Below are 23,122 nucleotides of genomic sequence, written 5' to 3'. Positions count from 1 at the left end.
GTAAGTAACAAAGTAGTAGTAATTTGAATTGCAACTTTAGATTATCTTTTATTTACCACTGCTTCTTAAATAAAAATAACGTTAGCGTCGTGAAATTAAAAAATGAACACGAACAATCTAAATATTTAACTATTGTGGGTTTTATGGGTATTTTATGGGTACTACTATTTAGTAGTGTAAAATTAGAGGAAAGGCAGCTAGTCATCACCATCCACCGTCAACTCTTGAGCTACTCTTTTACCAATGAATAGTGAGATTGACCGTCACATTATAACGCCCTCACATCTGAAAGGGCGAGCATGTTTGGTGCGAAGGGAATTCGAATCTGCAACCCTCAGATTACGAGTCGAGTGCCTTAACCACCTGGCCATGCTGGACCTAATTATAAACGAAGCTACTGATGTTGCAGTAATTACAACTCATACAGAAACTTGTTAGTCTTGAAACATATAAAAATGGAGGGTATGATTTGTCGCGGTAAAGACTGACCATTTGTGTAAATTATATTGCAGACATGTGAAAGAAGGTATTGTGGTTAAACGAGACAAAAACTGAGCTTTTTCTTCTAAGTTCAAAATGTTACGTCTGATACAAGCCCAACACAACACATTATCCCAACTGTCAAGCATGGTTATAGCAGCATCATGTAATGGCGATGCTTTTCATCAGCAAAAACTGACAATCTTGTCAGGACTGAGAGGAAAATGTATTGTACAAAACACAAGGGAGTGCTGGAGGAACGCCTGCTTGAGTCAGCCAAGAATCTAAAACTGGTTCGAAGATTCACATTTCAGTCGGATAATGATCCGAAGAACAAGGCCAAAGGTACACTGGAGTTGTTTGAAAAGAATAAAGTCAATATCTTTGAGTGGACTAGTCAAAGTTTTGACTTGAATCCAATGGAAAATTTATAGTGAGACTTGAAAATTGCACTCCATCAACGATCCCCAGCGATGTGTCAGTATTGGAGCATTTTTGCCACGAGAATGAACAAGCATTATCCCATCTCATTGTGTAAACCTGGTAGAGATCCATCTATAAAGAATCATAGCAGCAATTGCTATTAAAGATGCTTCCACCAGGTACTGACAGAAGGGGCTGAATACTTATACAATTAGCAAATTTAGTTTTATAATTTTCTTTGCAGGTTTTTTGACATTCAACCTTCTTTACACATAGCATTGTCAAGTTTGATCATCAGAGTTTTGAATAAAAATAAGGTCATTAGAAAAAATATTTACATAACTTGTATTTCGTCAAAATGTGATATTTTTGGAAGGGGAGATATTTTTGCAAGGTGCTGTAAAGTATGCTCGATGAAGGCTCTGCCTCGCAAACATTAACTTGGATATTGTTGATACATTCGTGAAGCTGAGAAACTCACTTGAAGTAAAAATGTATTCTCAAAGGCTGGTATGATTATTAAAACTTTAATTAAAGTGAAGTACAAAACAACGTTTCGATCTTGTTGATACACGCTCCTGTTATGGACATAACAAATGTCAAAACATATAACTCATACATGAGATATTGAGTATAAAATAACAAGTAGTGTAAATTGTTGCACACAATATTGACAATGTGACTAACAATTTTAATAAGCTTGACTTCACCTATTTAAGGCACGTGAACTTCATGAACGTCTTGTCCTACGATTACCACACAGCATACGAGTCTGAAACTCACCATCACGCGCCGCTTTTCAGACGTCCAGACTTTATCAAATGGGACGAAAAGAACAAATTAAACGTGGTAAGTAGATTACTGTAGTTTGTATTAAACTTAATGTGGTAAAATATGTTATTAGACTATGAATGTGTCAAAATCAAACTAAATATGGTGAAACGTGTTATTAATCTGTGAATCTACTATAATAAAGCTGAACAAGGTAAGGCAGATTACACAGGTCTGCGACGGTTTTATGGTTATGAAATGTTTACGTGTTCTACAGCACGCTAAATCCAAAAGTGATATCCATTTTTCTCCATTAAGTACATTTTTTCACAAAACATCTTTTATATCTTTAGGTAAGTGAATCATTTTCATTTGAAATATAGTCACATTTTGTTATGTTTAAAATGTTGACAACCACTGGCTATACATTTTTCTAGACCAATCGCGACATGTAAGTATTATGGATCGTTCCAGAACCCATGAGAAACAGACTGTTAGTACATAAATGGTTAACAGGCCACATAGCGTGTCATTTTTGGATAGTATTTGTTTGTTGTTAGGACAACAAGAGGTTGTATAAATGACACAAACATATCTTTTTGTATTTGTAATAAGTTTGTCGTAAAGAAATAAAGACAAAACATTACAGAATACGTTTAAAAAAGAGTATTACCCGTATTTTGGAACAAAACTTGGGGAAATAAACAAATCATGGGCTCTATACAGTCTGTATCATGTGTATCAAAGAGTTAAGACAATGGGCTAAAATACGAAAGAGTCTTTGTCCTTTGGAATTCCAGTGGATTGGCGTGAGCCTAGCAACGACGGAGATGATTGCTGTTTTTGTTCATGTAACGTGCAAGGCTACAGCACTCGAAATAAAAAGGAAAATTTTGGCCCTGAAGTATTTATGTGAGCAATTCCCAGCTCTTTCAGAAGAGAAAATTAAATAAGGGATTTTTGTTCAGCCTCAGATTAAAAACTTACTTCGGATGAACAGTTCGAAAGGACAATAAGGAAAATTAAAAAAGAAGCGTGGATTGCCTTTAAAGAAAATATTGTCAATAACATGTTGGCTATGAGTTGAGTTGTAATATGAGCTTGAAGTTTATTTCTTATACTCACATATTAACCATTTCTCTGAACATTCTGGTGCAATAAGCAAAGAACAAGGAGAAAGATTCCATCAATACATCAGGACAATAGAGACAATGCATCAGGGAATGTAGAACATCAGCATGATAGCTGATTACTACTGGTCATTGAAACGAAATGCACCAGGCGCAATGCATAAAAGAAAGATCACAACATACAGTTTTTTATCAGTCAATGAATGTGCTGAAATGAAACTAATCGTAATAAAACTGTTTATTAATTTATAAATCTGACAAAATTGAAGGGAATGGGGTAAAAACTTTTATTAAGATATAAGGCTATAAATATGGGAGACGGTGAGTGAAGAAGACAAATTCGTGGTGAACATGACAATACTTCAATTTCTTTAACTGCAAAATAACATATTACAGTAAAATATTACACATTATTTAATGGTGTATTAGATGTAATGAAACAGGCATCTAATGATGTTTAACAAACCTAAAAGTATTTCTTGTTTCTCCGGTTAAAGTGTTTTACATCAAAAAATTAATGACTTGCGTGTTACATAAATCATCAATATATGCTTAAAATATTAAAAAATATTAATGATACGAATTTAACAGTCAAATTTTTAGTATGCAAATAGTCGACAAAAATTTCGAATCCAAGAAGTTAGCTATTTTTCGGAATTATACATTCCAGAAGCAAAATTAGCCTCACAGAATTCTTTAAGTTGACAAGTTCACTAGAAAACCTTGTAAAACATGATAAATTGTGTTTACTAAGGAAAACTACAGATAATACTATAAGAGCTAGTTTTTTTATTTTACAAAGAAAAAATAATTGAGTTTGTTGTTTCAGTCGCTTAAATTATCCATAGCTTTAATGTGCCATTACACATGGCCATTATTATTGCCTTGTTTGAAATGTATGTTTAACTGATGAGGAAAATATGTAACCCTCTAGGAATGGACAATAGAATATTACATAAAGCTTGGTGCTGAGGCTGGGAAGTTGATGGTTGGTATCCCCACTTATGGGCGTTCCTACACATTAATAGATCCAGAAGACAACGCAATGGAAGCACCTGTAGATGGTCCTGGTGAGGAAGGACCTTCAACTAGAGAGAAAGGATATCTTGCGTATTATGAAGTATTATTGTATTACTTTTTTAGTAGTATAAAAGGTCTGTGATATACACTACACTGGTTTAAAATAGTCCAGGAACCTTTTAATATGTACTGCACTGGTTTAAAATAGTTCAGGAACCCTGTAATACGTACTACTTTTGGTTTAAAATAGCTCATAAACCCTGTAATACGTACTACACTGGTTTAAAACAGTTCAGAGACCCTACAAAGTTTAAGGTTGTTCAGAAGCCCTGTGATATGTAAAACACTGATTTAAAGTGGTTCAGATTTCTTGCGTTACGTACCATACTGGTAAAAGTAGTCCAGTACTTAGACTGCAACGCTTTAATTTTGTATCCGTCTTAAAAGTTTGTGATGTGAAATGCATTAATTTAGTAGCCAGAATCTTTGTGATATGTTACACTTCAACACTAGTTAAATTAGTCCAGTAGTTCTGTGATGTGTACTACATTGATTTAAAGTAGTCCGGTAGTCCAGTGACGTGTATTACATTGATTTAAAGGAGTTCAAGGATTTTGTGATATGTACTACATGGTTTAAAGTAGTTCAGGTTTCTTTTGCTTTGTACTACCCTGATTACAGTTGTTCAGTAATCTTATGTTATCTACAAATTTTGTTTAAACTGTATATTTACACACAAAGTAATTTAGGTTTTCGGTACATGCACAACCCTCGTTTATAGTATTCCAGAAGTCCAAGTCCAATGTAAGGCCTAAATATAGCGTAGCTCTCTGTGTCATGCCATAAGAATTGCGTTAGCTAATAAAACATAAAAACAATGTAATACATACTATGTTAGTTTTCAGAAACCAAGTGACATTTCAGTATATGTCGTACCACAACCCTCAAGCTTGGTTAGTTGCTAATAGTTGAGGAACTGTGTAAAATGCACCACACCAAAAACATATAACTGGAGTATTGTGTGAAACGTACAATATAAGAAATTAATAGCTAAACTAAAGAGTCATATAAGATGTACCAAAACAGAAACTCATAACTAGAGTTGTACAAAATGTACTTACTACATCAGAACCTTATAGTTACGTAGGATGCAGTAAAATATGGATATATGAGGTATGTGACACTTGTTAAATAAGTTAAAAACTGCATGTTGATTTGGTATAACCCAGTAGTTGAATAGTACGTTATACATGTATGAGTCTACTGTTTTCTCTAGGTAACTAACTGTTCAGCAATAGTGAAGTTTTGTGTCTGTTTAGTGTAATATTTTAGGTTAAGTAGCCCTTTAGCAATAGAGAAAATTTATGTTTATTTAGTGTAATATTTTAGGTTAAGTAACCCTTCAGCAACAGAAACGTTGTATGCTGTATTAGTGTAGTATTTCAACTTAAGCAATCCACGAGCAACAGAGAACTTTTATACTCTATTTAGTGTAACGGTTCTTTCAGTTCAGTTATTCTGTGTTGTAACTATTATGGCACTAGGGATAATACGTATCTGTCTCAAGCTTTTATAATTTTGTAATGTTTTTAGATCTGCCAGAATATCTTGGATGAAGGATGGACTGTCCGGAAACCATACCCAGAACTAGTGGGTCCTTATGCTTTTAAAGATGACCAGTGGGTCGGCTTTGATGATGAAGAAATGATCATTGAAAAGGTAACTAGAAAAACACGTGTCTATAGAAATGTTTGTATTATTATCATTTTCTTTTAACTATGTAAATATGATAGATTTTTTTTTACGCCATTTCGTTACATTGAGTCATAATTTTCTGATCGTTGTAAAGTTTTAATTATTTTAATCTCATACAGTGTATGGTCACTCTTGGTGTTAGCGTTTCATTTTGAACTGATCCACAATTAGCTTTCATAATTTTTTTACAAATATTCGCATAAAGTTACACAAAGGGCTACCTGTGTTAGCCATTTCTAAATTTAAACGGACAAGCTAGAGAGAAGACAGCTAGACAATACTTCTCTTAATGAACACGTCTACGGATTGTATTTGGATTTGTGGGTCGCTAACTTAATTGTTTCTAAGGAAGAAGAAAAACGTGTACATAACCAACAGACGTCCAAACAGAAAACACTGCTATCCTTGAAATCTTGTGCTACATCTCTTATTTATTATTTTATTCTACCGGTTTCAAAGGCACTTTTCAATATTTAATTTTCCAGACATTCGAATACCACTTATTAACTGAGCGCGTGTGAGTGTGTGTGTGTTTTCTTATGGCAAAGCTACATCGGGCCATTTGTTGAGCCCAGTAAGGGGAATCTAAACCCTGATTTTATCATTATAAATCCATAGACATACCTAAACTGAACATAAATAACCTAAATTAAATATATATTTTTCAAAATGTACAAACATTAAATACAATCCTTAAATAAATGTATAAACATAAAGTACAATTCTTATATCAGTCAAATACATTGAAATGTATTCAAAAATAAATTAGTTAAAATTTATCAAAAGTATTTTCATTTCTGTTTGTTTGTTTTTTGCACAAAGCTACTCGAGGGCTATCTGTCCATAATTTAGCAGTGTAAGACTAGAGGGAAGGCAGCCAGTTATCACCACCCACCGCCACCTCTTGGGCTACTCTTTTACCAACGAAAAGTGGGATTGACCGTCACATTATACACCCCCACGGCTGGGAGGGCGAGTATGTCTAGCGCGACGCGGGCGCGAACCCGCGGATTACGAGTCGCCCGCCTTACGCGCTTGACCATGCCAGGCCCATTTTCATTTCTACTCCTTGATCTACAACACTACGTTTAACATTGACGGTAGCGTCCTCTTTATTTTTATAATAAATGTCACTTCAAATTATGTAACGAAATCTGAAATAGTTAAGTACGCTTTGAATGTCTTGTGGTTTAACTATATAACTTGTATAATCATAAAATCTAAGCGAATATAAAAGCTTTACAATAATTTTAGGTCGTTCATATTTTTTGATTTACCAACAACACTATTAGGATTTAACCATAATTGTTTCAAAAATAACGCTATGTAACAAAATTTTTACTTTTTCTTGTTCCTGGGCAGAAAGTGTTATTTCCCAATTGCTTATGCCTAAATTAAATGGAAAAGACCTATTTTTCCCTTTAAACTTTGCTTTTATGACTTGGGTAATGAAATTTTCAAATTTACCCATTTTCCAGAACATTCCAGGTTGATACAATGCTAAGAAACTAATAGAGAATTTTCTCGAGCATACAAGATTTTCAAGAACTTTCTAGATTGTTGTAGTACTTACGAGAATTTTCTAGAACTTTCCTTAGCAACATATATGCAGGGGCTCACCATTCACCACTTCAGTTTAGTTCCAGCTACCCAAGTGAACAGATAGACCTATCTGATTTTATCAGAGATGGCGTCAAGAAGCTGCAAGCATTCTCCAGACGCATTCTGCTATGTATGTGACCAATTTATCAAAACAAGAGCGGAAGTACTCTGTGACAGCATCTGCTAAAATGTGTGAAGCCTACAAGCTATATTTCGGTACGCCTGTCGGGGATTAAGACAAACAAAACCTGGGCACCTCATTTTACCTGCGAGCATTGCAAAAAAACTCTAGAAGGTAAAACGGACTAATATTGCTTGCTTGAATAGTAAGATTTTGTACTATACAAATTTTAGACCTTTTAAAATTTAAATATCTTTTAATTTTTTTAAAATTTCCAATAGTAAAGGAAAAATATCACATATAAGATATTTTACTTGAACCTCTTACACATTAGTTGTGGATGAAATAAATTTATTCTTCATAATAACAATTTCATTTTGCTTTTTCTTCAGGATGGTACAGAGAGGAAAAGAGAGCCACGAAGTTTGCTATTCCAAGAATTTGGCGTGAACCCGTTAACCACTCAAGTAGCAACCTCTGCATGGTGGACCCTTCAAAATGTCGGGCTGGCAAGAATGCCTTTACTATTATGTATCCGGGCCTTCTATCATCCATCTCCCCAGTGCCACACTGCCCTGAGCTCCCTGTGCTCACTCCGCCATCCTTAAAAGAGAGCAGCAAATCAGAAGAGGAGGTAGACGTTGAAGATTCAAATTACAATTTCAGTGGTGCAGCTGGTGAGAGAAACCCATACTACCCCAACCTAAGAAACCTCAATGACTTGATCAGAGATCTTGGTCTAACAAAGTCGAATGCCGAGCTTTTGACATCTAGGCTCAAGGAATTGGATTTGTTAGATAAAGTGTGCAAGTCGCAAGTCAGAGGAAGCGTCACCGACATTTTTCAAGCTTTTTCACTCGTCAAGATGGGCTCTGCTTTTGCCATAATGTATCCAGTCTGTGCAAGGCAATTGGAATTGCCTGAAACCCAAACGAATAGTGCTTTTTAATTGATAGCTCATCAAGAAGCCTCAAAGCTGTGCTGCTCCATAACGGGAATAAGTATCCGTCTCTTTCCCTGGCTCATTCGGTGCACCTCAAAGAGGAACACAACAGCATCAATACCTTGCGAGAAGTCTTGAAGTATAATAAGTGTGGCTGAGAAGTTATCAGAAAATTCAAATTGGTGGCATTCCTGATGTGTCTCCAGCAGGCTTTACCAAGTTTCCCTGTTGTCTTTGCCTTTGAGACAGCAGGAACACCACAGCGCACTACAAGAGGAAACACTGGCCACTTTGGGGGGGGGAGGCATAATGTCAGGTGTGAGCCACTAGTGGACCTCCAGAAGGTGTTGTATTCACCATTGTACATAAAATTGGATCTTATGAAACAATTTGTCACAGCTCTAGATAAGGAGTCTACAGCCTTCAAGTACCTTCGAGACTTCTTCCCTAAGCTGTTTGAGGCAAAGGTCAAAGCTGGTGTCTTCGTTGGACCACAAAAAAAGGAAGATCCTGGAGTGCACAGAATTCCCCAAGAAGCCCAGTAGGAAGGGAAAAAGCTTGGGGAAGCTTTGTTGCAGTGGTTCGGGGCTTTTTGAGAAATAACAAGGTTGAAATTTATGTGGAACTACGGCAAAATTGGTTGCAGGATATCCCTTAAAGTCCGTATTCTTGATGCTCATTTTGATAAATTCAAGGAGAACATGGAAGCACACTCAGAGAAGCAAGGCGAGTGCTTCCACCAAGATATACTGGACTTTGAACGCCGCTACCAAGGAGCGTATAATGAAAACATGATCGGAGACTATATTTGGGGGTTGATACGTGAAAGTGATTTACATTACAGTCGCAAATCTCGAAAAACTACTTACTTCTAAACATTTTTGTACAAGTTTAGTGTAAATACATGCAAATGTTGATTCATATATTGTTTTATTCAGTTAGTTTGTTTGTTTGTTTTGAATTTCGCACAAAGCTACTCGAGGGTTATCAGTGCTAGCCGTCCCTAATTTAGCAGTGTAAGACTAGAGGTAAGGCAGCTAGTCATCACCACCCACCGCCAACTCTTGGACTACTCTTTTATCAACGAATAGTGGGGTTGACCGTCACATTATAACGCCCCCACGGCTGAAAGGGCGAATTTTATTCAGACCTTATGTAAATGAAAATGTGCAAATTTGCCTATTTTTACATAAAAAAAAAATAGGTTAATTTCTAAATTTCGTTATCCAGGTCACAAAAGCAAAGTTTGAAGGGAATAATGGCCATTTTCTGTACTTTTACAACATAAGCAGTTAAGAAATAACACATACTATCCAGGAACAAAATTTGTGTTACACAGTGTAACTTTTACCTCTGAGTAAAATATTAGTTGAATCATTCTTAAAAATTTTAAATTCAGTTTAAAAACGGATATTACACAAGGATGGCTGACCTTATGGATTTGGAAAGAACTTGGTACATTTACTCTGATTTTATTCTGTTGTTAAATTTGAAGGTGTGTAAAAGAAATAAGAGAGTTTAAACGAAACACTTCAGTTTATTTGTTAATAGATGTATCAGGAAATAACAAATAATTCCAGTTTATGACATATTATTTTATAGTGTTTATTTTCTTTCATTCTTACGAATTTTATTTTTGGGTATAATATAAACTTCCACGTACATAAAAAAAAATGTTTACATGTGTTCCATGTACATCTGTTGTAGTTTACCGTTTATAATCACTCGGATTATGTCTATTTTCAGGCTAAGTTCATTTTAAGACGTGGACTAGGTGGTGCTATGGTATGGACTCTTGATAATGACGATTTTCGTGGACTCTGTGGCAATGAACAGAGTCCTCTGGTGAACACTCTTCGTAAAGCTCTGTTCTCCAATATTATAAAAGGTTCTTCCAAAAGATTGTCAGCTTCAATCGAGGATGATAATGATGGTCGAGGTTACAGACCTCCCATACGAAATGGTCATAAGAGGAAAATCAGGCCTAACCGTCGACGTCGTCCAGGATTTCGTAGAGTGGTTAGACCTCGCACAACAACTGAATCTCAAAATTTTGTAGATCTGATCCAGACCCCTGCTCCACCTCCAACCCCTGATCCAGGTCCAGCTTTCACTTGTCCAGATGAAGGTTTTTATAGCAATACACGTGACTGTCGCAAGTATTTCTGGTGTTTAGATAGTGGTCCAGCAGAACTGGGTGTAGTACCTCATGCTTTCACTTGTCCTTCTGGTCTCTATTTTAATACCAAGATGGAAGCTTGTGACTACCCTGAAAACGTGGTCTGTGACAATCGTCCTGTGGCCCCAGTCTTAACAACCTCTCGGCCAATCCAGCGTCCCCGACCTCGACCAATTACTACAACCACAGAAAAACCTAGAAAACTTGAGGACAAATTTGAGAACGTTTTGAAGAATTATCATTCTGGTAAAACTGACTTATTCAATAGTGACAAGATTGCAGAACTTTTGCGTCTTCTTCAGTCTCTAGGAGGAGTAGATCGTTTGCAGAGAATCCTAGGATCTGAAGTTGCTGAAAAGTTAACTGCAGAGAACCTTGATAGAGAAGATGATGAGCGACCAAGACTTCAGACGTTACCAGACTACGTTACTCCCCAAAGAGCTGCCACAGAAGATGAATCACCAAGATTTCATCAGACGATACTAGATTATGTTACACCCCAAAGAGCTGTCACAACAGTAGTTACCACTGAAACATTCAAAACTTCAGTCACAGAACCCTCTGCAGATTCAAAAACATCACTTTCAAAAATATCTGGCCTCCCACGATATCGACGTCCGTTCTCCCGACGACCTTATAGACCTGCAACTTTGGAGCCATCTAAGAATAATGATTATCAACCAGTAAACCAGTTAATAAATCAAGTTCCTCGCCGTCCTCAGTATGAACCTCCTGAAAACACTGACAAACTCTTTCAGTATGTTGAACCCAACAGACAGAGATTGCAGGATTCAAATATCGATGAGCAGAATGATAAGGAATCTGAATTTTCCTTTGTTTACCACACTCCCGCCAGATCTCCAACTATTACAGAACCATCTACAGTCCAGTTTGTGGTCAAGAATCCTTTCGTATACCAGACACCTCGTCGCTCCCAAACCCTAACTACCCCCCAAGATTCGAATTTGGTCACCACCGCAGTTCCATCCATACTAAAGCCAGATGACGGTGGGCGTACGGTTTACCGAGTTCCAGTTCGAGTTCGAGATGGTAAAGTTGTTCGGATAGGTGGTCAGGGAAGAAGAACAAGGATCCGCGTCAGGCCCAGACCAGTTGTCAGTCCTAGACAGGAGTTAGATGTCTTTGACGAAAATACTTTCCAGAAACGAAAAGTGGGAGTTCGCCGACGACCTGTGTTTACTGGTAATTACGAAGATGCTGGATCTGCTGGAATTGGTCGATTTGCCGAGGATTATACTATGGCAAGAGAAGTAAAAAATGTAAGAGAAAATGAATATGTAGCTGTTCGAAGGCATCGACCAGCTCGAAGAAGAAACCAGTCGCCCAAACCTATAACGATTCCTGTTATAGTTACAGTAACTACTGAGGTGCTCACAACACCGACATCGACGACGACTCAGTCCTCAGCAGTAACAATACAACAGCGATATAGGCTACCTATTTATGAACCACCTTCACAGGAAACTGAAAATGCCAACAATATTACCGAACGACTTCCAACAGTTCTCGATGTTACTCGGCCTGACAAAGAACAAACCAGTCCACGAGCTCCGACCACCAAACAACAATATTTTCGAACCACCTTTTCTCCCCCACCTAGATCAACGACTACAACTACAACTCAGAGACCAACCACACGCCGAACAACAACTACTACTACAACTCGGAGACCAACCACACACCGGACAACAACCACAACAACGCCTGAACCACCGTCAGTAATTGTTAACGGAGAGGATGTGGAGTGCCTACAGCGTGGAGTGTTCCGTCACCCCACTGACTGCGGCAGCTTTGTGGTATGCGCACCGGCCAACTCGGAAGGTTACTTCCGTAGCTTCGTGCACAGCTGTCCAGCTGAACGTGTATTCATGGAGACCATAGGAAGATGTACAGTCGGCGACAAAGCGAACTGCCAAAGTCTACAGTAGATATATTGTTGTTTAAACTCCATAAAACGTAATTACTCAATCGAACCATTATCGCCTGTTTGACGCCGTTAAGGTCGATTTTTGGTAATAACTCAGTTTACCCCCATGATGATTTGTACACATGGCAAACATGTGCACGTGCACTACGAAATAAGCTACATATTTCTGCTCATACACTGGCATTTTATATGCATTATGAATTTAGTCAAAAGCTTTACAGTTTGAGAGAGGATGCAAATAGTAAAGCATTCCATTTTTAGACTTTAGCATATCTCACTGAAAACAAGAAAAACATACCCCTAACACTGATGGTTGAACTCACTGAGTTCAAAGTACGGCCAATAATATTACAGCTTCACAAAATATTATATTTGTTTTTTTATAACTTTTCTACTTTATAGCGCTATGATCCCTCACATACGTGGCAAGGGCATTTACCAATGAGATAGATTATTTTAGTGTATATATATCTTTTGATGTGACAATAATACTTTGTGTTCTGATGATCTTTGACCAGAAGTAGTTTTAAGTTGTTTAATTTTTTTCCTTTGAAACCGTATCTTCAGTGTGTTCGAATACAAGATGGTTTTAGTTTTATAATTTCCTTTGCATTATAAAGAAAGCTTGTGTTTTCACAAGAGGATTTACTTACGGTAATAAAATAATTCGTAAACAACAACTTACTATCTTAAATAATTTCATGTACTTGCCTACATAGGAGCATGATATTTGTAATATTATTGTAATAGGATGAAATGGAAGCGACAACTTTTGATTTTGGTCATTACAGATCTTTAGTAGGTGCTTTGTGAATTTTAGTGGTTTGAAGGTGGCTAAGTATGAACAAAGACATACGGTGTAGCTAGAGTGAAATTTGGTTGGAAAAACAACGTTATTTCTAAGCTGTTCTATGTAAAATATGGTTACTCATTTACTTTTTTAACCTCAAACATTATGTATAATCTTAGATTGCTGTAGAATTTAGTGTTTAATAAATGACATACAGAGTATGTATATTTTACTATACATGTATTAAATAATCAATGAAAATATTGGAAAAATATACATAAACATGAAAACCGTTTCCCCAAAATTTCAAGTTTATAAACGGAAAGATTTCTAAACATCATTCATTACCAGATAAAATACTCCAACATCTCGAGATTGTGAAAAAGGTGATTATTCTTTTTTATTTTAAGAAAGACCTTTTATTTATTTTCATTGGTGTTTTTCTATCACTCCAACCAATTTATGTAACGTTATTACACCTAGGAAGTTCGCGTTATGTGTAATGTAAAATGAAACACATTATTCATTTAGTATGAAGCATGTTGTTGTTGTTTTTTGCCAAAAATATAATATTTTTAAAAGATTCAGTTAATAAGTCCAAATCTGTATAAAGACATCTTTAGATCCAATCATGTTAGAAAGTAAGTGACGTAGAATGTGTAAGAATGGATGAAGTAAAATACAATTAAGATTCATTCATTTTCTTCCACTCCAGCACCTATAAAGAAATGTTGTGTTTTAAAATTCAAATAATAAATTAAAATATCATGATAAATTTTTTTCATGCAAATATTTAAGGACTTTAACATAACGTGAAATACAACTGTGGATATATATTTATACAAATATTTTGACTTAGGTATTCCCAAGTACCAAACCTAATTATTTCAACATCACCTTTTTAACAGTCACAGAACACAGCAGCACAGTAATGAGTTAATGTCTACAGATATTGTTGCTACAGTAACCACAGATATAGCGGGTTAACACACACAGGCATAGCAGTACAGTAACCAGGTTAACGTCCACAGATATAGCGGGTTAACACACACAGGCATAGCAGTACAGTAACCAGGTTAACGTCCACAGATATAGCGGGTTAGCACACACAGGCATAGCAGTACAGTAACCAGGTTAACGTCCACAGATGTAGTTACTACAGTAACCAGGTTAATGTCCACAGATATAGCGGGTTAACACACAGGCATAGCAGTACAGTAACCAGGTAAGTGTACAAAGACATAGCAGTACAGTAACCAGATTAACGTCCACAGATATATCAGAACAATAACTAGGTTAACTTGCACAGACAAAATGGTACAATAACCAGGTCAACGACCACAGATAGCAGTACATTAATCAGTTTAACACTCATAGACATAGCAGTACAGTAACAAGGTCAACATTCACAGATAACATTACAGTAACTAGATTAACACCAACATACATAACAGTACAGTTTTCATAAAACGCAACAAAAAATCTTTAAAATATCTAGCCATCTATGTCAAGGTAGCTAGGGCGCTCGACTTGCAAGATGCGGGCCGCAGGTTCCAATCTCCATTCCATCAAACTTGCTCGCCGTTTCAGCCATGGAGACGTGTTAAAGTGCTGGTGAATCCTACTATTCGTTGACAAAAGAGTAACGCAATCGTTGGGTCGTAATTCAACATTTATTGAATTTGTGATGTCGAGAAAACCCACTTGTACAGAAATATATATGCAAAAACGGCTCGTTTGGGTTGAGAAAATATTTTACATAGAAGAGCGAACAACGTTTCGACCTTCTTTGGTCATCGTCAGGTTCACAAAGAAAGAGGTAACTGATCGGAAGCTGACCACATGTTTGAAAGGGGTTGTGCAACTAAGTGTCGGAACGTAGAGGGCGGTGTTAGATGTTTGAATATATAATTTTATTTATTTTATTATATTAATATAGGTATAAAGGCGTTCCTTTATATTGGTTTATTTTGGGTTTAAGTTGTTGTATAAGTGAGGCTTCTTTAATTTTGCGTTTGTTTATGTTTCTTTCTTTCTTTCTTTAGTATTTGAGTGTTTTCTATGGTTATGTTGTGTTTATTTGACTTGCAGTGTTCGAAAACGTGTGAAGGTGACTTTTTATGTTCTTTGAATCTGGTTTCCATTTTCTACTTGTTTCTCAATATAGAAGTCGTGGCAGTTATCACATTGTATTTTATAAATAATGTTGGTGTGGTGTTTGTCAGTGTAGTTTTTACATAGTATAGAACTCAGTTTTGTGCCTGGTTTTTGAATAAATTTGGTATTAACTGGAATGTCATATTTTGTTACTAGTTTTTGCCAAATGTTGGTTATTTGTCTGCTGATGTCAGGAATGTATGGTATGCAGCAGTATATGGTTTCGTGATTTTTTGATTCGTGAGATATATTTACTTTTGTTGGTTGATTTTGCTTTCTGTCTAGGTGTGTGGGTATAATGTTTTCTACGGTTTGTGGAGGAAACTTATTGATGTTAATGAAGTATTGTTTCATTTTGTCTAATTTATCGTTAATTTTATCTGGTGAGCATAGTTTTATGGTTGTGTTTATTTGGTTTCTTAGTATGTTGAGTTTTTGTTTTGTTTCATGTGCTGAGTCCGAAGTATAGTCCATTATGGGTGATTTTTCGGTGGATTTCTGTTTTGAATTGTGTGTCGGTTCTTGTAATTTTGAGGTTAAGAAATGATATTTGATTGCTTTTTTCCTGTTACACAACCCCTTCCAAACATGTGGTCAGCTTTCGGTCAGTTACCTCTTTCTTTGTGAACCTGACGATGACCGAAGAAGGTCGAAACGTTGTTCGCTCTTCTATGTAAAATATTTTCTCAACCCAAACGAGCCGTTTTTACATATAAATTTCTCAACAAGTGGGTTTCTCGACATCACTGATTATTATTTCATCACGGCGATTGTACGAGAAGTGTAAGTCTTTGTGTTTTTCTCAGTGTATTTGTACTTACCTGTTACCATTATGTCTGAACTAGCATACCGTACACCACTATTAACAGTACACGCTCAAACGATTGTTAAGAAACTAAGAAATTTAAAACAACGAATTATCAATAGAAGAAATGACATCTATTTTATTCAACAATGTAGAAAAGAACAACTAACCCCTAATTTTGTAAAGGTAAAACTTTCAAAAAAGTTAATAAATACACAAACATTATCCAAAATTTACAGAAAAAACTACTTAAAGCCATGTTAAACACAAAATACAAAGAACTACATGACTTACAAAAACAAAAAAATGAACCTAGACCATCAACTGGCATGCTGCATCAAACCAGAGATTTACGGACTTATACAACGAAACATAAACCAAATCAATACTAAGAACAACAGAGACAAAAAGATCTGCCATAACAAAAAAAACTAGAAAAACTAAGATGCAAACAACAAAAAAGACACCAACACGACAAACCATTGACTAACCTCATAATTAACAGATCTGACCGACAATTAAACACAGACGAGATACATCTACTTAACAAAGGACTCAACTTCGCAATAGCACCTAGGTACATTCCAACCATGGAAATCAAAACATATTTAGAAGATCCAGCCAGGAGACTTGTGGTACTTTCTAAAGAAAACAAAAACAAGGAAACAACCAAAAACAACGAACAGAAAGAACACAACTTAGATAATTTTATTGACATCCAACAGCCAAACTTCCCAAGTAAAATTAAAAATTTATATTTTCCAGAAACGCCTAAAAACAACATCTTAAACGATTTTTTCAAAGAATTTTCTCGCAAAACCATCAACATAATTTCACAAAGTAGAAAACTAAAAAACAATCTTACAGAAAGAGACATTAATTCCATTAAAAACCTAAAACAAGACAAAAACATAAAAATTCTAAAAGTAGATAAAGGTAACGCTATAGTCATAATGAACACGAATGAATACATCCAAAAAATGAAAAACATCCTATCAGACACGAACAAATTTAAACCAATACACACAAATCCAACAAAGACACACGAGACGCAACTGAACAAATTACTACTACAAATGAAAAAAGCCAACACAATTTCACAAACACTTTATTCCTACCTACGTAAAACCGACTCACGCACACTACAAATATACGGCATCCCCAAACCTCATAAACCAGATTGTCCATTACGACCAATAATGTCCACATATGAATCGTTTAATTACAATCTTGGTAAATACATAGCATGGGCATTCTCCAAATATGTAACATCAGCCAGCTCATTCATCAAAGACTCTTTTAATTTCAAGTCTAATCTTAATCAACTTAATCATAAAGCCTTAATGGCCAGTTTCGATGTTATATCCCTCTTTACAGAAGTTCCAACCACTGAAGCCTGCAAGATAACCTTAGAACTCTATATCCGACACCCTAACCCAACTATAGACATTCCCAGCAACCAATTAGCAACCCTCATAGAATTCACCACGATAAAGACCAACTTCATGTTCAACAACCAAAACTATATACAAACAAATGGCCTAAGCATGGGCAACCCAGTATCACCAGTTCTAGCCAATATTTTTATGACACAAGTTGAAACACAAGCAATTAACACAGCATTACATCCACCACTATACTGGTACAGATATGTAGATGACACGATTGCGGGATTCAAATCTACACAACACATACTTAATTTTTTCAACCACATTAACTCTGTACATCCCAACATTAACTTCACATGTGAACAAGAAGAAAGCTATCAAATATCATTTTTAACCTCAAAATTACAAGAACCGACACACAATTCAAAACAGAAATCCACCGAAAAATCACCCATAATGGACTATACATTCCTTGGGCTCAGCACATGAAACAAAACAAAAACTCAACATACTAAAAAACCAAATAAACACAGCCATAAAACTATGCTCACCAGATAAAATTAACAATAAATTAGACAAAATAAAACAATACTTCATCAACATCAATAAGTTTCCTCCACAAATCGTAGAAAACATTATACCCACACACCTAGACAGAAAGCAAAATCAACCAACAAAAGTAAATATATCTCACGAATCAAAAAATCACGAAACCATATACTGCTGCATACCATACATTCCTGACATCAGCAGACAAATAACCAACATTTGGCAAAAACTAATAACAAAATATGACATTCGAGTTATACCAAATTTATTCAAAAACCAGGCACAAAACTGAGTTCTATACTATGTAAAAACTACACTGACAAACACCACACCAACATTATTTATAAAATACAATGTGATAACTGCCACGACTTCTATATTGGAGAAACAAGTAGAAAAATGGAAACCAGATTCAAAGAACATAAAAAGTCACCTTCACACGTTTTCGAACACTGCAAGTCAAATAAACACAACATAACCACAGAAAACACTCAAATACTAAAGAAAGAAAGAAAGAAACATAAACAAACGCAAAATTAAAGAAGCCTTACTTATACAACAACTTAAATCCAAAATAAACCAATATAAAGGAACGCCTTTATACCTATATTAATATAGTAAAATAAATAAAATTATATATTGAAACATCTAAATGGCCCGGCATGGCCTAGCGCGTAAGGTGTGCGACTCGTGATCCGAGGGTCGCGGGTTCGCGCCCGCGTCGCGCTAAACATGCTCGCCCTCCCAGCCGTGGGGGTGTATAATGTGACGGTCAATCCCACTATTCGTTGGTAAAAGAGTAGCCCAAGAGTTGGCGGTGGGTGGTGATGACTAGCTGCCTTCCCTCTAGTCTTACACTGCTAAATTAGGGACGGCTAGCACAGATAGCCCTCGAGTAGCTTTGTGCGAAATTCCAAAACAAACGAAACATCTAACACCGCCCTCTACGTTCCGACACTCAGTTACACAACCCTTTTCAAACATGTGGTCAGCTCTTCTATGTAAAATATTTTCTCAACCCAAACGAGCCGTTTTTGCATATATATTTATTGAATTTAAATATGTTTTCAGTGTAGTAACCGTTATAAAAACATATTATTTTGTATGTTACAATATTGTTTTAGCTGTGATGAATGCGTCTAGAATTTTAATCAGAAAGCATGATAAACAATGCTTTGTTTCAACTAAAGTTTCAGCTACCAAGAGGGTATTATCATCAGAAAGCATGATAAACAATGCTAGATTATTTGTTAATAGGAGAAGGTTTCATAGGATATGCTAATAAACTACAAGTTATTCACCATATACTGCAAATGTGTTAGTTTGTAATATAACAAAACCAGTTTGACATTTATTGGTTTCAACGAAGGTACAAAGATACAATAAGTGTACGTACGAGAAATTAACAAGTGAAGTTAGGTTCGTCGTTAGCTATGTGGAACTTACCAAAAATTATAGAGCTTTAAAAACATAAAACTCTTTCGAATAACATAAAATAACCTGCTCAACAACAGAAACCAATAGAAAGCTCCAAATATTAGCTAACCATAAGTCCAAGAAAATACATTTTATTTTCGTATAACAATTTACACGGCTTTTTAAAATGAACTTTTATTTATTTTAATAACGTAATGTGAAATTTTAGCATTATACAGTTATGTTATACAAGTTAAAGTTTTAGTAGTTATGAACAGTTATGTCATACGAGTTAAAGTTTGAGTATCTGTGAACTGTTATGTTATGCAAGTTTTACTAGTTATGATTTTCTTTTCTGAATGTTAAGAAAAACAAACTGTGAAAACTTCTTATCATTTTTGTCCATCATGATCCGATTATTATGTTACTAATGAAAAGAAATAGAACGTTGCATCGATCTAACAACATAAATAATGAAAACATCCGTCAAAATACATGATTTACGTAATTCCATTATTTTATTTGTGTGTATGATAAAACAGTATCGTCACTTTTAGTTTTAAGTTAGTTTCTTCCACTGATAAAGTGCTACTTATAAAATGTTTGTCAGTGCGTACATGCAGCAGATTACATCTGAACTTGAAACACAGTTTGTAATGATAAAACTAAAACCATTTTATGATTTAGCAGCATAGTAAATATTATGATAATTGTATAGATTAAGCTGCTTTCTTTGCCTCCAACGATGAAGGCGACATAACCAACTGAGTTGACAAGTATTTTATTGTTTTGTTTTGTTATTTTTTATGCTCAAACAGAGTACCACTTTGTTTCATTATGTCTTTCAAATCTTCGTCAAGTTTGTATGACTCGACTTCTTCATTCAAAACAGCTTTGGACAAATTGACAACCGTCTTTGAAAGACTGCATTTGGTCCTAATTAATCGGTTTTATTGTCGTGAGATGGCGCTTTATAGTAACAAGAAAAAAATATCAAAAGCTGACAAAACCGTAGTTATTATCGTTGTTTTTTTTCATTTGTGAACCAGATTTTAGTGCTCTTCCCATTCATTTATCAACCAAGTGTCAGTGATTTTCCCATTCATTTCCTCAAGATATTTAATCCAAAAGTCAATACAGCCAATGTTTTTCCGACACAAAGTACTAGAAATAAAACAATGATGATTATTAAAAATATACTGCAAAAAAGTGACTTTTCAATTCTCAAAAATAAGTATTATAAGCAAATACATGTATTAAGAATCAATTAACTTAGTAAACATACAATAATAGCAAAATATGAATACAGAAAATACCGAGCGTTACTGTTGGAAATTTTTAAAACATCCACACACAATACGTTTCCCACTATTTTTTGAAGATATATTAATATGCATACTATGGCTTTCCGTCAATAAACAGTTTTTTTTAGTATATCGCTAACAAAAACGTTAATATTTGAAAAGAGAGTTAAAAACAGATACCAGTCACGATCTTGTTAAAAACTGTAGAATAGTGTTCTAATAAATCCAGAAGAAACATAAAGTTATATATACCCGCACTACTTTTGAAGTTACTTTTAGGTTCCTGGTGTTTTTTATTTCACTCTGTATTAAGTAAAAAGTTTACGTGTAGTTACGTACAAAGCTACACAATGGGCTGTCAGTAATGTTTCCACCACGGATATCGAAACCCGGTTTTTACCTGCCAAATTAAAACTACCAGTTGAATATAGAAAACTTTTCCATTTGTAAGTTCTGTAAGTGGAATTAATCCCTCTGACATTATTTACGTTCTGGCAAAAAACAAAACTAAAAAGCGAAAGCAAAGATAATTTTTTCTAAAACATGCAATATTTATATAATACGCATATTTGTTTTATATTGCAAATAATTTTTTCCGAGTGTATATTTTACTGTATTAATATTTTCCATAAACGAGCATTCTCATCGAAATTGTTAAAAATCAGGACTCATTTTTTTAAAAAAAACAAAATACACAAAATGTTAAATATAAACCAAACTGAGTGCTGTGAATAGCAATGTTGGTTTCGAACGAAAGTATTTTCTAACTCCCCCTCACTGAAATCTTGCCTACGGCCCTGAGGAACACTTGCGCACGTGCGCAGTACAAATTGTCAAACGTAGCTGATATCATTAAGTTTAAAGTGTTATACATGTATATCTCTGAAGTCTAATAGCAGTTTTAATTCTGTTTACTGTGTCACTTTTATAACTACACAAGTTGAACAATTATCTAATATTGTTTTAAAACGGTCATACCTAATAGTAAAGTGCCTGTCAGTCATAAGACATCACTCAGTAATGTAGTCACTGTGGTTTTATCAGAATCAATCTGTTATGTTATGAAAAGCGATCTAGATCGAATGAAGAACTGAATATCACATCACGTTAATCACATTCAACAACATTGCAGTTATAATGTGTTAAATATCACGATAACGTGCTAATCCTGACCAATAACAATAAAAATATTAAGACAACATGCTAATCGTGGCAAAAAACAATAAAGATATCACGACAACACGGTAATCCTGACTGACCAATAACAATAAAAATACAGCAGGCTCGAAATATATCCAGCTTAACAGGAAACTTTTAGCTTTAGGCAAGGTTTGTTTTAGACTGAGATATATAAATCTTATTTATTTTTAGGTTTATTATAGACTAAAGTATCTGCATCATAATAACAATAATTATCAAAGAAATTGTTTTATTTTGTTTATAAAAATCTGGTAACTGTAGTTACTCCTTCACACCGTTTATTTTTAATTGTCTCTTTTTCAAAGGTGGAGTTGGATAACGTGCAATATAGTAAGACAAAGTGATAAAAAGGAAACATGTAATCACAACCCTTATTATAACTTTACCTTCCTGGCGTGACGCCAGCTGTCGTCAACCCACCCAGAAATTGTCATTCTGCCAACTGTTTTATCAGCTTGTCTTGAAACTGTCATCCTGCCAACTAAATTTAGCCAAAAAGCTGAATGGACTAAAACTTGCAATGAAAGAATGGAAAAGTGATAATTATTCACTGTTGCTGACGTTGAAATTTCCATTGTATCAAGATACTGCAAAGGACGGAAAGGTCAGTCTTAGATCACATGTCTTGAAAAGCTTTCCAAAAACCCATCAATTTACGTGGACGCTGGTTTCCAAGACCACATTTAAGTAAATGAAGTGCCCAGATGCAGATATCCACGTGTATGCACAGATAACTTGACAGTGGGAAAGAAGATAAACACTGGTTTTATTTCGTAGAAACACAGATGTAGGTGTGTTACAGAGTTGAGATTTTAACTCGCACAATAAGTATCAGCGTAATATTTTGATAAATTTAACGTTCAATTTTGTTCTAACCTACAAAAATCCATAGAAACCTTAAAGCCGGCATGACCAGGTGGTTAAGACACTGGACTCGTAATCTGAGGGTCGCACCAAACATGCTCGCCCTTTCAACCGTTGTGGTGCCATAATTTGACAGTCAAAAGTTTGGTAAAAGAGTAGCTCAAGATTGCAGTGCAAAATTAGGGACGGCTAGCACAGATAGCCCTCGTATAGCTTTGAGTGAAATTCAAAACAAACCAAACCTTAAAGCCAAGACACATACCTCGTACGAACACGG

At 35.3% G+C, this 23,122-nt stretch overlaps 1 protein-coding gene and 1 long non-coding RNA gene across 4 annotated transcripts in view; one reads left to right on the top strand and one right to left on the bottom strand.

Moving 5' to 3' along the window:
- LOC143233222 (uncharacterized) overlaps window positions 1–13,395 on the top strand; it is a 50,399-nt gene extending 37,004 nt beyond the window's left edge. For both annotated transcript variants that reach the window (XM_076469204.1, XM_076469203.1), the window contains exons 7-10: window positions 1,623–1,752; window positions 3,739–3,924; window positions 5,418–5,543; window positions 9,992–13,395. In XM_076469204.1, the coding sequence (XP_076325319.1) occupies window positions 1,623–1,752; window positions 3,739–3,924; window positions 5,418–5,543; window positions 9,992–12,373 (2,824 nt within the window). In that variant the 3' untranslated portion in view covers window positions 12,374–13,395. The remainder of the gene's footprint in view (window positions 1–1,622; window positions 1,753–3,738; window positions 3,925–5,417; window positions 5,544–9,991) is intronic.
- Window positions 13,396–13,744: 349 nt separating this feature from the next.
- Window positions 13,745–22,693, bottom strand: LOC143233223 (uncharacterized). Of its 2 annotated transcripts, none has more exons than XR_013018043.1 (2): window positions 22,368–22,693; window positions 13,745–13,880 (listed from the first exon to the last, which is right to left on the bottom strand). It is a non-coding gene; the product is annotated as an uncharacterized LOC143233223 (long non-coding RNA). The 2 variants fall into 2 exon arrangements; XR_013018042.1 differs by lacking the exon at window positions 13,745–13,880 and adding an exon at window positions 20,517–20,641.
- Between the last annotated feature and the right edge of the window lie 429 nt (window positions 22,694–23,122).

This window comes from Tachypleus tridentatus, chromosome 12, assembly GCF_004210375.1.
Source record: "Tachypleus tridentatus isolate NWPU-2018 chromosome 12, ASM421037v1, whole genome shotgun sequence".
Taxonomy (NCBI): domain Eukaryota; kingdom Metazoa; phylum Arthropoda; class Merostomata; order Xiphosura; family Limulidae; genus Tachypleus; species Tachypleus tridentatus.
Note: the sequence above shows the minus strand (reverse complement) of the source record. Positions and strands in the feature narration are given on the sequence as shown.